This window comes from Grammomys surdaster, unplaced genomic scaffold (assembly GCF_004785775.1).
Source record: "Grammomys surdaster isolate TR1022 unplaced genomic scaffold, NIH_TR_1.0 219, whole genome shotgun sequence".
In the NCBI taxonomy this organism is placed as follows: domain Eukaryota; kingdom Metazoa; phylum Chordata; class Mammalia; order Rodentia; family Muridae; genus Grammomys; species Grammomys surdaster.
This window is the reverse complement of record NW_021604664.1, coordinates 3,094,764-3,112,251: the sequence shown is the minus strand read 5'-3', so window position 1 is coordinate 3,112,251 and position 17,488 is coordinate 3,094,764. Positions and strand designations below refer to the sequence as shown.

Below are 17,488 nucleotides of genomic sequence, written 5' to 3'. Positions count from 1 at the left end.
GTACATATCCCAGCGAACCTGGAGAAAGTTGAGCTCCTAGCTAGGGCCCCGCCCCTCAGCGTACGTCCCAGCATGCCCTGCGCCGCGGCCTGGGTGGGACTTCCGGTGCAAGCCTATGGACTTCCGCGACTGCCAGAAGTATGAGATGCGTGTGGTCGTCTGGGCGACGAAGCTGGCTGTGAAGTGCGGAAGGGAGGCCTAGCAGGTGAGGACTGGCGGGTGGCAGCTAGCAGGCAGGGCAATCAGCACGGGGAAACCGAGGCTTGGCGTGGTCACGACATTGCTGGAGCCGAAAGCTCGCGCCCGGAGCCCAGCCGAGGTCCTGTAGCTGGTGAGATGCAGGGCCGAATTTGCCCAGTGCTGTGCTCCTAACCGTTGCTCTAACCCTTTGCACGCGCTGCAGCACCTGCGGCCACCCCTGGCTTATCGAATCCAGCCACGAAGAGCTGGCCCCCAACTGCCTTGCCCGGAGTTAGGGACAGCAGCAAAGTGTCTCTGATACCTGTACAGGCGTACCGTGGCTCCCAACTCAGAACTTAAACGTGTGATTTCTTTTTTTCTTCCTTCACGTGGGCGATGCTATGGGAGGAGATTGAATTGCTGCTGCCTCGAAACACACGTTACTCTTTTGTTGGAGACCAGGCATCCATTGGCAATGGTTATTACTAGGTCTGCAGATCCGGCTGCTTCTAGCCAAGTTGGTTGACAAACGTTCCCTGTATAAGAAAGGAATATCGTTGAAGGGGATTGTTTTGTTTTGTTGCAGTCAGTTAAGACTGCTATCAACAACTTAGTAGGAAAAAGTCAAGCAGGATGCTTCTCTTCATTTCTGGCTCTGGGTGTGAACTTGTGTTTGATTTTTGTTTGAAACAGTATCTCATTAATGGTCTGAAATGCGGAGATCCACTTAGCTATGCCTCCCAAGTGCTAGGATTTAAATTGTGTGCCACTACACTCAGCTTTTTTTTTAGTTTTGTTTTTGAAGACAAAGTTTCTTTTATAGCTCTGGCTGACTTGGAACTCACTCTGTAGACCAAGCTGGTCTCAAACTCAGATCCACCTGCCTCTTACACCTGGTGGCAAGTTCCTTTACATAGTGAGCCATCTCACTCACCTGAGCTTGTGTTTTCTATAATAGTCTTTCACTCTTCTCTTCCAAATTTCCTCTGCCCTCAGACTTCGTGTATAGTGTACCAAAGAGAAAAACCTCCTTTGTGTGGTGTTCTGAAAAGATAAATCATGGACTAAGCAAAGCTGTGCTCTGACAGCTAGCCATTCAGCACTGTGCAGAGCAGGGCACCTACAGCTCCTTTTAGATCACAGTTTAGATCACAGGGGATGGATGTCTGTTGGCTCTGCACTTTCAGCACTTGGTGACCAGCTGGGCACCTTAGGGCACAGAGGCAAGTGTTTTTACCTGTGTTAGTGGTTGCCTCAGGGAAAGTAGGGTCATTTCAGGTGTTGAATCAAGAGCAGGAGTTCCTGGGTGTAAAGAGAGTGTCAGTCATAACTTGTAGGAATTCAACCTCAGGGCAACCCCAAGCCGATTTCCATCTGGGTAGTCCATTGTCTACATTTGAACAAGCTTTTGCCATCTCCAGCAAGTGTATGTCTGAGAGAGAACGAGATCCAGGCACACTCAATTTCTCATGTTTCATAATATTCTGAAGGCAGGCTGAAGCCATGGACATCGACGCCGAACGAGAAAAAATAACACAGGAGATCCAGGAACTTGAAAGGATTTTGTATCCTGGATCATCCAGCATCCACTTTGAGGTCTCTGAATCCAGTCTCAGTTCGGACTCAGAAGCAGGTATGCCAGTGTGCCTGGCTTACCATGCATAGCTGGAACAGCTGTGTGTGCCCTTTAGCTATGTTAGGTTGTAGACTGTTCCATGGTCAGACTCTGTTTCTTGCCCAAACTGTCCTCTGCTTTTACCTCAGTAAGAAAGTTTGTTCCAGTCTCTCAGTCTTAGCTGTCAGGGCTGCTGACTATATATGGAGACCCACGCCTTTTGCCATCTGGCCTGTGCCTGCTAGGCAATGGTGAATCCTGCTGGGGAGAGGAGGGCCCAGAGTTCAGCCTATCAGCTTGAATAGTCTCCATGGCCCAAATACCCAGAACTTCTTCCCTGAGCTTATTGGATAGCACTCCAGTGAGACCCTGTTATGGGTGTTCACTTTTGCCTGTAGCGTACTCTTGCTACCCATGCTCCCACTCCAATACAGTGTGCTTGTGTCTCTCACAGATTCCCTGCCTGAGGAGGACTTGGAAACTGCTGCCGCTTCCATCTTGGTAATTGTTGCTTACCAGGCAGGGTTGCTGGGTCGTTCTGTCACTCTCTTCCAAACTGGCCCAAGAGGGCTTCGTTTGCATCCCTGTGGGATTTTCTACAACTAATGCCTATTTATTGTAAAAAAAAATAAGGCATCACAAAGTATATACTTATTTTTGTGGTTCTAGAGATGGAATCCAGGGGCTCACTCACACTAAGCTCACACTCTACCAAGCTATACCCCTGAACACAACTTAGTATCAAAACTAAAGTTTATCCATAGAAGTAACCACTCTTAACAGTCTGGTGACTACAGCTGCTGGCTTTTCCTGAGCTCACAGTCAAAACATCAGATGTGAGAGGCAGCCTTTGTGGGACCTGCTCCACAGCTAACCCACTGTGCCTTTGTTTTCCAGTCTAGATGGTGGTCACTAGGAAAACATCTGGCAGACTAGGAAAACATCTGGAAGAGATCTAGTCATGCTAACCATGCTTTGCTCATCTTGCTTATTTCCTTACCAAATAAACGAGTACAGAGTCCCGTAGTGTCTAAGGACCATGTGTCTGCTCAATAGACTGACACAGCTCTGGAGTTGTTGGACATTTGGCGTTCTCAGGGTTTGACCCAGGTTGCTATGCAGGGAATTTCCTTGCTGAGATCTGACACTTGAGGTGGTGGGGATAGGGGCACAAACTTGCTGTGAAGTTCAGTCTTCACAGAGATGTCTGTTGCAAAAATGGAAGCTGCCTGCTGTGGTACACCAACCCCTAACCCCAGCATGCACGTTACAAGTAGATCTCATGTTGGTTTGAAAAGATGCACACCCTGTAACTTGAGGGTAATGGGCTCTGTATAACTTCTCCCTCCTTCCAGTAGGGTTCCACATTCAGCAGGCATATACTAGGGCTGCCTCAGAGTTCCTCATGGGCTTAGGCTTGAGCTTTGCAACAAGGAGGGGGCTGCCTGTGTCCCATCTCTTCATGCTCCATTTCTGGCTCCTAACCAGGAAGAAGAAAGGTCAAGTGAGGGCAGCAGTGAGGACCCCAAGGACAAAGCTCTCCCTGAAGACCCTGAGACCTGTCTGCAGCTAAATATGGTCTACCAGGAGGTGATCCGGGAAAAGCTGGCAGAGGTTAGCCAGTTGCTAGCCCAGAACCAGGAGCAGCAGGTAAGATGGCCTACTGAACACCTGTGTAACCCGTCCTGACCCTCAGTGCCTCACAGCTCCCCGAACAGAGCTGAGAGTGAGTCGGCTCACCTACCACCTGCCCTCTTTCTCTACCTGGCCCACTGAGGGCCGTGCTTTTGTCCCAGGAGGAGATCCTGTTTGATCTGGCTGGGACCAAATGCCCCAAGGTGAAGGATGGCAAAAGCCTGCCTTCATGCATGTACATAGGCCACTTCCTGAAACCATACTTCAGGGACAAGGTCACTGGAGTGGTGAGTACTGGTGTGTTCCTTTGGGCCTGTAGGATTAATATTCTCTTCATCATCCTTTAATGAGAGGCAAGGCTTCCAACTTGACATCTGCCCTCTGGGCTGTGTTTCCCTTAAGAGTCAATAGCATTTAGCAAGTCAGTAGTGTACATCTCAGACTGCTGATGGCCTTCTATGCCTACATCTTCCTGGGGTCTCTGGCCACTTCCTTGTACTGGGTGGGTCATGTCCAGAGTTTTCACTCAGTACAGAAGTCTTGGGCCTGGCCCTACATGTGGGCAGCACATGAGGAAGCTGGAGGGAAGATTCTGAGTCTCAGTAGGTACTCTGGAGGGTACATGTGGTTGGTGTGTCATGTTATAACACTGTACACTCTGACAGGGGCCTCCTGCCAATGAAGAGACACGGGAGAAGGCTGCCCAGGGAATCAAGGCCTTTGAACAGCTCTTGGTGACCAAGTGTAAGAATCCAGGCAGGCTTTTGGATGGGTGTCCTGCAACCATGGAAACCACAGAGGACATCCCCACAGCCTGGCCTCTTCTAGGCTTAGGCTACAATTCGTGGGCCTACTTATGGCATCATGGACTCCTTCAGGACTTTATCATTGGGACTGACCACTTAACACTTTGCCTTTCCAGTGTTGAGTGGGGTGCAGGCTGAGCCATACATGCAGCCTTCCCAACTCTAGCTATCCTGAAAGAATACCCTGAGTTAACTTTGGGTGGAAGATGGATTCATGGACTAGAAGGCTAGCCGCCTTACCAGCATCCAGAGATGTAGCCACTAACTTTCTGGAGCAGGGGGTAGTGGGTAGGCTAGGATTGTACAGAGGATTCAGTGGACATGTATGTCCGTGGAGCAAGGAAAACCTTATGACATCCCATCACTATCTCTTCCTCCTCAGGGAAGCACTGGGAGAAATCCTTGCTCAGGAAGTCTGTAGTGAGTGACCGCCTGCAACGCCTGCTTCAGCCCAAACTGCTGAAGTAAGTCTGGAAACAGATCATCATAGCCTTCCCCCTAGTGGGAAGCCAGGAAGCGGTGGGGCTGCTGAGGTTCATCCGAGCGTGCTCTGCCTCTCTGCTGCCCTTTCAGCACTATGATGTCAATGTCTGTTGATGGGTACATGTCACATGACCACAGGTGTCATATGGTGCGTAATGGGAGTACACAGTGAGAAGCATTGCTGTTCTGACAGATTGCCACCATCAATATTGAACACACAAGTCCAAAGATGGCTAGTGCCCTCTGGCCCAGCCCTAAGAGACACATCAGCTCTGGTGCTGACATTGGTGCTCAGTATTGATGGTGGAAATGCCAGTTTTCCTGAAGTGTGAGAGAGTTGGCTCTTCCTTCTCAGACAGTTCTGTTTGGCTGCAAAACTAAGTTGAGCTTGCCTGAGATGTCTGTGTCCTGGATGATAAGAACTGGCAGAGGGTCCAGACTCTTGAGATACAAGCAATTACCACCTGCCAGTGTAAACAACCTGGCAACTCTTACCCTGGATGGTGCTATTCTGGTGGTAGGGGTACCTCAGAGGTGGTGCCAGGTCTTCTTTTGTGGTGAGGGATCAAGGCAGGAGAGAAAGCACTTTCCTGTGCAGGCTTTCCAACACTGAGCTGTGAAGCTTGAACAAGAGCAATTCAGAGAGCAGGGCCTCAGCTTTCACAGTACATCCCACCCACAACTCTCTTCCTCTCTACCTACTTTGCAGGCTTGAGTACCTACAGGAGAAACAGAGCCGAGTCTCCAGTGAGTTGGAAAGGCAGGCCCTGGAGAAGCAGATTAAGGAAACAGAGAAGGAGATTCAGGACATCAAGTAAGCTGGGGCTATCTGGGTCCTGGGAAGGGCCTCAGGACCTACATGATTCCAGCTTCTCGTCCTTTGCTTTAGCCAGCTCCCAGAGGAAGCATTGTTGGGGAACCGGCTAGACAGCCACGACTGGGAGAAGATTTCCAATATTAACGTAAGTTAGGAAGACTTGGGTGCCCACTGCTGCAGTAGTGCTTCTAAGCCAAGGGTGGTGGGAACTAGGTGAAGCTTCACCATCCCTTGTGCCTTAACCCATGAAGTCGCCAGTCCAAGTATGCCTGGCAGTTGAAGTGGCAAAGGATTTCATGGATCCCTCCCCAGTTGACAAGGTCCCGCTCCTGAGATAGACAGTCTTCAGTGCGGTTTGGCTGCACAAATGAGTCCACTTGCTTCATGGACACAGAAGCCACTGGCTGGCAGACACTGACAGCTCAGCCAGGAGCTATATCTTTTGTATGCTCGGCCTCAGCAACCCTTCTGAAGACTTTGTTCTCGTGGGTGTAGTTTGAAGGAGCCCGTAGTGCAGAGGAGATCCGGAAGTTCTGGCAGAGTTCTGAGCATCCAAGCATCAATAAGCAAGAATGGAACACAGAAGAAGTAGAGAAGCTAAAAGCCATCGCTGCCACACATGGCCACCTGGAGTGGCATTTGGTTGCAGAGGAACTTGGAGTAAGGACTACAACCTGGGAGACCTTAGAAGGCTGGCTGGGAGGACAAGGGCTTCTGGACTTGGGGTTGTGCTCAGTCTCATGCCCTGTAGTTTGGCACACACAGCAAACATTAGGAATTGTTTGGTAAATTGTGTTTTTAAAGAAATTTCTTTTTCATCTTTTTAACTTTAAATTCCATCTTGTCTGTGAAAATAACACCATTTACCTCAAACTCTTGGCACCTTTCCTGCTTCAGGATTATGCTGGGATTAACAACAGAGCTGTCTATGGCCATGTTTTCTTTCTATAAGCCATAGAGTCCTCTTTGAGCTGCTCCTGTCCTGGGTCCCAACCATGGTCTAGCAAACTATCACCTGATAAGAGCCTGGAAGAGGAGAGTTCTGTTGTACAGAGTGCTGCCTGTGGCTCAGGCACACCTGTCTCCCAGAACCACTTGGGTCTCCTGGAAGGCTGTTCTGGGTATTTCTGCATGTGCAGGGTGAAGCCCAATAATGCCCATTTGTTTCTATTTGGCCTTGGGAAGACAAGTCGCAGTGCCTTCCAGTGCCTGCAGAAATTCCAGCAGTACAACAAAGCCCTGAAACGCAAGGAGTGGACAGAGGAGGAAGACCACATGCTCACCCAGCTGGTCCAAGAGATGCGCGTTGGGAACCACATCCCATACCGCAGGAGTAAGCCCACCACATCCAATAGCTTCTTCCGGTTCATTGACCTGCTCCAAGCCCTAGTGGCCTGAGGCCCCAGGTGCCTGGAAGCAGAGACTTGCAGAAGATTTTACAGTTATACTAGGGAGAAGTGGGAAGGGGGTCCTAGTGATAGAGTAACTTTTCTCTGTAGCTTCTGGAAGGACCCCGTCCCTGTTTATTGCCTATATAGGATAGATGAATCCCAGTCTTCTCTGTCCCCAGTTGTCTACTTCATGGAAGGGAGAGATTCCATGCAACTGATCTACCGATGGACCAAGAGCTTAGATCCCAACCTGAAAAGGGGATTCTGGGCCCCAGAGGAAGATGCTGTAAGTTTGGCACCCAGAGAATACTGTTCCCAGGAAGTTTGACTGGTTGTCCTAAGTGCAGTCCTATGCCCTTCTTAGCTGAGAGACCTCAGGGTGGGGAGGGTATGGCTATCCCGTGGAGCTTCTTTCTGTTTGCTTCTTCCCTGCAGAAATTGCTTCAAGCTGTCGCCAAGTATGGGGCGCAAGACTGGTTTAAAATCCGGGAAGAGGTGCCAGGTAGGAGCGATGCCCAGTGCAGAGACCGGTGAGTTGCCCGCACTGGCTGAAGGAGCGACTTGCTTTGAGTCACACTTCTTCTGTAGGCAGGCTGGTTGACAGTGGCCCAAAGTGATAGCACATAGGGGCTTTTCAAACTGGGGCTGGCACTGTTAGCAAGCAAGACTTTGATGTTTCTGTTGTTCACAGGAGTCAAATGCTGGTGGTGACTCGCAGGTGTCCTCCCACACTGCTGGTGGGAAGGGCCCAGCAGAGAGGTCCTCTCCTTTCCCCCTACTTCTTTTCAGTGATTTATTCAGATGTATTTTAGTTTTTACCTTGTTAATGTAAACCATATTGATCACCCTACAAAGAAATCTATACTCAGCAGCCCTGCAGAATCCCATTCAAAACAGGCAAAGGTCTTCAACAAACTTGTCTCCAGAGATGCACAAGCAGTAGCCAAAGGACCCATGAAAAGATGCTCAGAGCCACTTATTTCAGGAATGCAAGTCAAAACCACAGTGAAGTATTTCACACATGTAGGGGAATTGTTTTAAAACACACACACACACAGAGTAACAAGTATTCCTGGGGTGCAGATCATAGCCTTCAGAAAAACCAGAGCATGGGGCACCATTGTGCTGGGGCAGTATAGTTTGTACCTGCAAAACTCAGGTGTTTCAAGTGTCCTAGGAGCTCATATATTGGACAAGAATGTAGAACATCCTTCATTGTCAGGAAGAAAGTGTAGGGTACAAATTCGGAGTCCTGGCATTTGCAGGGAAGGTTATTCTGATAGATGCTGTGTGATACATTTGGATAAAAGGTCCACACGCCTTGAGAACATTCTGAACATCTGGGGCCAATATTTACTGAAACATGCTCATTTATCTCAGGAGTGTCCTTGGGTCAGTGACTCTTGTGTTTGGCTTCTGGAGGAACTGCCAGACTTTGTGCAAAATGTCTCTCTTTTGTGCTCCCACAAGCAGCATGTGAGGCTGTGCCCCCTTCCAAGTGCCTGTGGAGTGGACTTTCACAGAACCATCCCCCAGCAGCCCCTCATGGCTAACTGTGGAGTCTCATTGCTTGTGCCTGCTGCCTTCTTAACATGTATACATCTCTTTGGGAAAACATCTATCAAGTCCCTTCCTTGTTTAAGTTACCTGTCTTTGGATTACTGGCTTTTACAAGTTCAGAATGCAAGTCCCTAGTCAGATGCAGGATTTGTACACACTCTAGTCAACGGCTCTTTTCTCCTTTCTTTACAAGATGCCTTAAAGCAGTGGTTCTCAAACCCTTGATGGGGAGGGTGTTAAATAACCCTTTCACAGGAGTTGCCTAAGACCATCAGAAACACAGATAATTACTACAATTCATAACAGTAGCAAATTTAGTTATGAAGTAGCAATAAAAATAGTTTTGTGGCCGAGGGTCACTATGTCATGAGGAACTATATTAAAGGGTCACAGCATTAGGAAGGTTGAGAATCACTGCCTTAACGCATAAAATTTTTGAAATGTGCTGGGCGGTGGCAGCTCATGACTAATCCCAGCACTTAGGAGGCAGAGGGAAGAGGAGCTCTGTATGGCGGCCTGGTCTACAGAGCAAGCTTCAGGATAGACAGAGCTACACAGAGAAACCCTGTCTCAAAATAATTTTTGATAAAGTCCATCTTGTTTTGTTTTGTCTTGTTTTTCCGTTTTTGTTTCTGTTTTTGCTTGTTGTGGTAATTATCCTAAGAAATCACTGAGAAGGCCAGAGAGCCGTGAAGGGGGTCTTAGCATCTAAGTGTCCCTCTGTTTCCACACTATTTTCAGCTACATCAGAAGATTACATTTCAGTTTGAAGAAGGGACGGTGGAATGCAAAAGAAGAACAACAGCTGATCCAGTTAATAGAAAAATATGGTGTTGGTGAGTTGTCGGACATTACCTGCTGCTGCTGACTCTGATCATACTGCAAATTCTTGCAGCCCATCTTCCGAATCCCAGGCTGTCCTCAAATCAGCTTCGGCCTCATTCTCATGCTTCCCAGTTGCAAATGCTGTTCTCTTTTGGGGATGGAGATAAGGATGGAATCCAGGACCTCACTACAGCTAGACAAGCATGCCTCCAAGCTCCAACCCCATGCTCCCCATTACAAATGTGTAGATATTCACTACGGAAGATTGGGAAGCCAGACAAAGTGGTGCATACATTTAATCCTGGCCCTCAGGAGGCATGTGTAAGCCTGCGTTCACACACATAACAGTCCAGCTTCAGTCAAATCTTTTGTAACTTGCATTTGCTGGATTTCTCAACTTTTTACTACAGGGCAGGGGAGAGCTAAGTGTTTGTGGCCAAATCTTGCTGATGTTGTGATACCATCTCAAAAAAAGCTAAATATGATTCAGGGACTGGCAAAACACAAAAGATTTTTTTACCTGTTGTCACACTACCCTAGAAGTGCACGTGCATGCATCCCTCTGCAGTGACCTTCCCTTCCTACTGAGTGTGCCAGAGCTTCCTCAGGCTGGGCAGCCTTGAGATTCACATGCTGACAAGCACATGAGAGAAGCCCATCCTGATGACCTAGCCTCTGTCCTAGAGGCTGGTCTACTGTGGCTGTGTTTGCAGGTCACTGGGCAAGAATAGCTTCTGAACTGCCCCATCGGTCAGGCTCCCAGTGTCTGAGCAAGTGGAAAATCTTGGCCAGGGTGAGACATTTGTTTGCTTTTTGTGTATCTGTTATGCTTGACCGTAACCTGTAAGAGTACTTGGGCAAGAAGAGGTATGGTAGTGGTTGGGAAGGGAGTGCAAAGGCTCTTCTGACTCTTGCACATCCTTATCAGGAGACCAAGGGCAGAGGGAGAGCATACCTCAGCAGCAATGTGCTCTGTTCCCAGAGGTGTTCATGCTTAAGGGACCTCTCCATAGAGTGTCCTGTTTCTCTGTTACCTGCATGCCTGAGTATCTGAGACCTGAAGGAACCTCTTCCTCCTCTCAGAAGAAACAGCATCTCCAGAGGAGGAGAGGGCAGAGGCCCCGTCACAGTAGCCAGTGGAGCTCCAGCAGCAGCAGCAGTGGCAGTGAGGACTGCGGTGGCTGCAGCAGTAGCAGCAGCAGTAGTGAAGACTCGGATGTGGAGCTGGAGGAGTCTCTGCAGAACAGCAGAGCATTGGCCCCTCTGCAGTACAGAGTGCCAGACATTGACCTGTGGGTTCCTACCAGGCTGATCACCAGCTGGTCACAGAGAGAAGAGACAGGGTGCTACCTAGTACACCGTGCTATCTCCTGCTGCACTCAGGATGCCACTCAAAATCACCACAAGGAAGGTTCTACCACAGTCTCTGTGCCTGAGAAAAACCAGATGCAGGTGCCCTGTGAGACCCACAGCACTGTTCCAAGAGGAATCCAGTTCTTCCACTTCTCGGACACTCACCTAGCAAGTGTGAAGGATCCAGCATGCAAGGTAGGCCCAGTATACCTTAGAATGTGAGCAAGGACAGTAGTGGGTGCTCTGTGCTCCTAGTGGTCACAATGGCTGTCACTCTGGACAGTGTGGCAGTTTGGTTTCTGACCTAGCAAAAGCCTTGTACCTTTATTCACTATAATTGTTGCTTAGGGCTGGTTTCAGAGTTGTACAGTAGCAGTGGCCTTCATAGGAGCTGCAGCCTCCACTGTCCCCAAGTCATTGGCTTTAAAGGTTGTAAGGAAATCTGCTTCAGGGCACATCTGACTGGGTAGTTCCCCACCTCCAACTGCTGTGAGTCTGGGAGGTGTCCTTGGGTAGTGTCCGTCCAACTTGACTGGTCATGCATCTACCTGTTCCCCTCTGTCCTCAGAGTTGGGCCTGGGGCCAGCCAGATGTAGCTCTGGCAGTGACTGGAGCAGCCTTTGGACTGCCCAGGCTGCCCTGCTTCTCTGCATTGGGGATTGCTGGAGGGACAATGCAGTCAGCTCAGCCATGGTACTGCCTGCCATGTGGGCCAGAGCATCTATCTCCTAGAGAGGGAGCTAAGCCAGGCTCTACTTTAAGACCGCATTAACCTTACCACAGAGTACTTTCCCAAATAGCAAGTGTGTGCTCTCGCCAGGAGGTATTAAACCTGCACAATGGCAGGCCTGTACCAGATCCTGCTGTAGCCAACCAGCCTCACAGGGTCTCTTTTGATATGCACCATGTGTTGAAAGTGCCCCTAGAAAAAATGCTGAAGTTAATCAGGACTCATCCAACCACCCAGAGCCATACACTGGTGAAGGAAAGACCGAGGCAGCCACCTCTGCCTAATTCATGCTCAGAGTCTGACCCTGGAAACAATATGGCTGGGCCCTATCTGCGGCGGCGGCTGTGGCATGGAACTTTCCAGAATAAGCAAAGACTCAAGAGACAGGCTCTACATCGCAGGCTCCTTAAACACAGGCTTCTGCTGGCTGTGATACCCTGGGTGGGTGACATCAACCTGGCCTGCACACAAGCTCCCCAGAGACCTGCAACTGTACAGACTCAAGGTACTACCCAGGGCTCTTTGGGGAACTTACTGGAGGCGGGGTGGGAGCAAGCACCACTCCTTGTGGCAGACTGATCCATAGCAGAGTAGTCTGAATGGGTCCTTTAGAGGGCAGGTCTGTGCAGGACAGACAGGACCATCCCTGAAGAGTTTGTGAGTGGGCAATTGGGCCACTCTTTTTCTCCCTGCCCTTGTGAAACAAGGGACAGCCAGATTTGGGGTGACGGTGAGATTTGGGGCCCTACCTTCTGCTCTTTGAGGTAGTGTGGAGCTCTGTGGTTGTTCTGCCTTCATCTGTCTTGGGGATCCTTTTTGAGGGGAGCTTCAAAACTGGAGCCCCTTTGCCTTTATCCTCTAGCTGACAGCATCAGGATGCAATTAGAGTGTGCCTACCTGGCCAGCACTCCGGTGTTCACACTGTTTATTCAGGTAAGCCCCAGCAGGGTGCTGGCTGCTTTGTTCAATTCTTCTGGTGAAAATAGGAAGCTTGCAATAGGTTCACACATGAGAGTCATCACATTTTGGCTTCCTGGTAGCCTACAGCTTTCAGCAAACTAATGTGAAAGGATCTTTGGCTCTTCAGCATTTGCCATCTTTTGAGTTAAACAGTGACTTGGAAAAGAGATAAGCACCCAGATGAGGAGGCAGGCAGGCTTGGGACATGGTAGGAGCCTGTGTTGGCCCTCATTGGAAGAAGGGACAGCAGCATGGAACCCAAGTCCAGGCTATAGGCTCTCAGACTGTCATGACCTCCCTTTAGAAGTCTGGGTGTGCTCCTGGGACAGCCGTCATCAGGGCTGCTTGCCATCTCCTTGACTATCTTTGGGCCTGGCCAGTGCAGGGTGGAGCAGGGTGGAGCAGGGTGGCTCTTACTCTCCTGTCTCTCAGCTATTGCAGATTGATACTGCAGGCTGCATGGAAGTGGTTCGAGAGAGGAAAACCCAGCCACCTGTACTGTTCCAGCCTGGCAGCCAGAATACCCAGCAGGTAACACTCATTGGCAACAGGAAGTGAGGACAGATTGGGTGGTGGCATACGCTTTTAATCCCAGCACTTGGAAGGCAGAAGCAGGCAGGTCTCTATGAATTTAAAATCAACCTTGTCTACATAGCAAGTTTCAGGCCAGCCAGGGCTACATGAGACCTTGCCTCAAAAAGAAGTAAGAACAAGTACTGCCCATCCCTATCCCAGAGTGACCCAGGTTCAGTGTCCCAACCCTTCCTTGCTGAGGCCAATTCCTAGACATTTTCATACAAAAGTGTGGCTCTCCCTGAGAACAGTCCCTGCCATACCTTCTCAGAGTCGTCTGTGTGAGCAGCCCCCTGAGAGGTCTGATTAGAGCCTGAGGCAGGTATAAGGTGGGCTGTGGGTGGGCAGGTGGGCTGGCTGGCATGAGCCCTACTCTCTGCAAGTCACTAATCTATATATTCTAGGAACCAAACTCTGCACTTAGTTTGGGAGAAGCATCACCTTGGAGCCCTGTCACCTGGGGAGACAGTGAACCAAAACAGAACTCTGGTTCCCATAGCCCGAAGTCCCCACACTGTCCCATGATAACCTGATAGACTGTAGCTTCTAGTGGGGCTGTATGGAAAGCCTACAGCAGCAGCTGTCCTTTTCCCAGGACCCCTGAGTAGAGTGTAGAGGGGAGGCCCCCAGAGTTGGGCGGTGGGTGGGAAGACGTCCTGGATCCAGCAGAGATTCTGCAGTCTAACTCTTCTCATTACAGGCATCCTCTAATGCCAAGAACAGCACAGGTACGTAGGCTGCTTCTGTCTCTCTCGTGGTGGGACATGGCCATGCATCTGAGCCACAACTTTAGCAACACAGTCAGTGACCCTGAGAATAGGCTAGAAAGTCCTGAAACCACTTGGGCTTCCACCTTTGGGCTGCCACTGGGGGCTTGAGGGGACATGTTGGGCCGCCTCTGGTATCTGCTGCCCTCTTGGTGAAAAGAGTACCTTGGGTTGGGGGTCCATGAGGTGAGCTGGGGCTTCACATGTGGGGGTGTCCCTGGGCACAGAGCCTGCAGCTCTCGTCCAGCTGTTGTCTCATCCTTTAGGCTGCCTTCTTCCAAGCATGCCAGGTGAGCAACCTGCAAAGAGAGCCAGCCACAAAGGGCGTCCACGACTGGGATCCTGCAGGGCTGAGGCTACCCCCTTCCAAGTTCCTGTAGCAGCCCCACATGGCCTCCGGCCAAAGCCTAAGACTGTATCTGAGCTGCTTCGGGAGAAGCGGCTCCGTGAGGCCCAGGCCAAGAAGGCCCCTCAGCCTCTCACTGCCCCCCACACCCAGCTGCTGTTCCCCTCACCTGTGACCCTCCAGCCCCCTCCACTGCCAGCCCCCCATGGTGCCCCAGTAGTTAGCCCTGCGACAGCCAGTGTCGAACTCTCTGTACCTGTTGCCCCAGTGATGGTCAATTCAAGTCCTTCTGGCTCCTGGCAGGTGGGTGGGATCTCAGCCACAGACAAACAGCCCCCCAACCTACAAACCATTCCCCTAAATTCTTCCCACAAAGGGACCCAGATTGCAGCCCCTGCTGCTTTTAGGAGCCTAGCCTTAGCCCCCGGGCAGGTCCCCACAAGCTGCCTTCTGAGTACTGGAGGACAGAGCTCTACCACATCCCAGAAGCAGAGCCTGCCCAAGGTCCTGCCCATTCTCCCAGCAGCCCCCAGCCTTACTCAGCTGTCTGTGCAACCCCTCAGTCTACCACCAGTTCTTAACCCACCGGCAAGTGGGCAGCCCCTGGCAACCAAGTCCAGCCTGCCTGTCAGCTGGCTTCTCACAGCTCAGAAGCTGCTCCCTATCCAAGCTGTGGTGGGCCTCCCCCAGTCAGTGAGGACCCCTGAAACCATAGGACTACAAGCAAAACAACTACCTTCCCCTGCCAAGACTCCTGCTTTTCTGGAGCAGCCTCCAGCCAGTACAGACACAGAACCCAAAGGACACCAGGGCCAGGAAATACCACCTACACCTAGGCCTGAAAAGAAGGCTTTGGACCTAAGTCTGCTTTCCCAGGAAAGTGAGGCAGCCACCCTGACATGGCTGAAGGGGTGCCAAGGTGCTTGCGTGCCTCCACTGGGGAGCAAGATGCCCTATCACCCCCCTTCCCTGTGCAGCTTGCGAGCATTGTCCAGCCTCCTCCTCCATAAACAGGATTTGGAGCAGAAGGCTTCCTGTCTGGTGGCCAGCCAGGCAGCTGGGGCCCAGCCTGAGCCCAAGGCTGGAGCCCTACAAGCTTCCCTGGAGCTGGTGCAGAGGCAATTCCAGGACAACCCAGCCTACCTCCTGTTAAAGACTCGTTTCCTAGCTATCTTCTCCCTTCCTGCATTCCTGGCCACTCTGCCCCCCAACAGTGTCCCCACCACCCTGTCACCAGCCATGGCTGTGGGTTCTGAGAGTGACAGTGAAGATCTTGGTGACCTGGAGCTCAAGGACAGGACTCGACAGCTGGACTGCATGGCCTGCAGAGTGCAAACAAGCCCGACAGCTCCAGACTCCGAACAGGTACAGATGCTAGACTGCAGCCCTGCCTCCCGTGACAGGCATAGGGCCTTGCAGTGCCTTGCCTGCCTGTGTGTTTGGCCGGCTGAGCAGGTGGAAGTTGTATAAGGGAGAAGGCTGTGGGTTTCTAAAAGAGGAGGAAGCTTATCCAGTCTGCCCCGGTAGAAAAGGGCTTAGCAAACGTTGCCTCTCCTGGGCTGGGTATAGCAGGAGAGAGAGGCAGCCTTCTAATATGACATACTTCCTACCCCACTCACATACCACACACCTAAACTCAAGGTAGAGCTGGCCTGACAGAAGATCTTAGGCTGGGCTGTAGGTACAGTGGACGAGTCAGTTGCCCTTGTTCCTGCTCTTGTGGGTACAAAGTTCCTCTCAGACATGTCTTGCTCACAGAGAGCTGGCCTTGCAAGACAGTCTGTTTCCCATAGGAGCGTAGGGACAAGACCTGTGGGCCCATTTCTCTGGCTACTCCCAAGGAGTCCTACCAAGTCTCCTCCCTTGCAGAGGTCAGATGTGTGGAGCCTTCCCACAGCTGTCACTCCTTTCCTGGTAGAGACCTGGGAATCTCTAGGATATATTCTTGTCTCTGCCTCCATCGGCCTGCACTTCAGAGCAAGAGGGTGGCTGTCATGGAATGATTAATGGTCGGAAACCCTACCTGAGGGGCAAAACTGCTGAAAGCTAGGACCTAGTTCCTCCCATGTAACTGTCCTGGGGGAGCACACTCTAGCAGCTGCCTGTATCTGATGTTAGGGTTGGGGCAGTAATGGGCCCTGTCCTCGGAGTCCCTTTCCCATTCCCTACCCTGGCTAGACTTTTTGACGTTTCAGAGAACTCCAAGTCCTGGTGAGGCCTCTGCTCCCTCCCACCTGGATGCTTCTGATGACCTTGATGACCTCGATGTGCTCAGGACTCGGCATGCTCGGCATTCCCGGAAATAGAAGTTGCTTTGACCAGCAAGGTGAGTCCCTATGGAGGCTGCCACCCTGCAACCAGGAAAAGGCAGTTTAGAATATGGATTCCCTCTGCCCGCTCTGAAAACACCTGAGGGATGCAGCATCAAGTCTGAAGGCTGGGCCTATAGGGATACATGATGCTCCTTGTCTGCCATCCCTTCCCTACCTGAAGCCCCATGTTGCCCGGTGTGCCTCTTGGCCTTGGCACTACTCCCCTCTGCCTGAGTTTTATCCCCTCCTTTGCGAAGGTGTTAGCTCTCAGAAGCACCCTCTCTGACTGCTTTTCTGAGGTGGTACTGCTGACTCAATGCAAGTCTTGGGGTGTCCACCACATGCAGCCCATGAGCATATTTACCTGCAGTTTCTCTGACCACAACCCCCAGGCTGTACCTTGTTTTCATTGTTGGGTCCCTGGGTCCCAGTCAGCAGGTAAGCAAGGAAGGTGATGGGACTGAGGTGGTCAGGATGTTCTAGTTGGCTTGTGAAGCCATCATAGGCTGAGCTGTCTGTCCTCAGTACAGTGCCAGCTCAGTCTTTGCTGTTCAGCAGTGCCACCTGTGCACTCGGGCCTGGTTGGGTGCAGGCACTATCAAGAATATCCCTGTGTTTCAGGACAAGGACTTGAGGGATCCAGAAACCCAAGTCTGACCAGAAGCCCACAACCCTCTGCAAGAAGATGGGAGCCCAGAAAGCTGCAGGCCTGCAGATTAGCTGTGTGCAGCAAGCAACAGGCTGTGATGATAGCAGTGGCCACCTGATCACAGGCTTAACAGTTATCAAATGCAGATCCACAGATGTGAACGAATAAAGTAAATGCCTCCTTTTCATTTAAAAAGCAATGTATGTAGCCTTTTGTGGGTCTGTCTAGTGCTGGGCACCTCCATCTCCTGGGGGTGTGATTGCCTGCCAGTTCTGGGAGCGTCTCACACCCTCTGCTGCCCAGGCAGCCCCTGGACCCAGCACTTCACCAGAGACCAGAGAATGGAGAAACAGCGTTTCTTCCTATTTCAAGAAAATGTGTCGGACTGGCTCAGTGGTTAAGAACACTGGCTGCACTTCCAGAGGTCATGAGTTCAATCCCCGACATGATGGCTCACAGCCCTCTTCTGACATGCAGGTGCATATG

General features: G+C 51.0%; 1 protein-coding gene across 2 annotated transcripts; it reads left to right on the top strand.

Annotated features, from left to right (window-relative positions):
* Positions 1-116: 116 nt before the first annotated feature.
* On the top strand, positions 117-17,201 carry Snapc4 (small nuclear RNA activating complex polypeptide 4). Of its 2 annotated transcripts, none has more exons than XM_028772867.1 (23): positions 117-205; positions 1,671-1,813; positions 2,250-2,296; positions 3,284-3,445; positions 3,592-3,717; positions 4,096-4,174; positions 4,619-4,700; positions 5,429-5,533; positions 5,609-5,681; positions 6,032-6,196; positions 6,722-6,869; positions 7,107-7,213; positions 7,363-7,457; positions 9,229-9,323; positions 10,026-10,105; positions 10,396-10,860; positions 11,633-11,900; positions 12,258-12,328; positions 12,788-12,886; positions 13,629-13,656; positions 13,962-15,406; positions 16,237-16,367; positions 16,975-17,201. In XM_028772867.1, the coding sequence occupies exons 2-22, from the start codon at positions 1,684-1,686 to the stop codon at positions 16,345-16,347; spliced, it is 3,981 nt and encodes a 1,326-aa protein (XP_028628700.1). In that variant the 5' UTR covers positions 117-205; positions 1,671-1,683; the 3' UTR covers positions 16,348-16,367; positions 16,975-17,201. The 2 variants fall into 2 exon arrangements, with proteins under 2 accessions (XP_028628700.1, XP_028628701.1); XM_028772868.1 differs by having other exon boundaries at positions 147-205; positions 1,675-1,813.
* Positions 17,202-17,488: the final 287 nt, after the last annotated feature.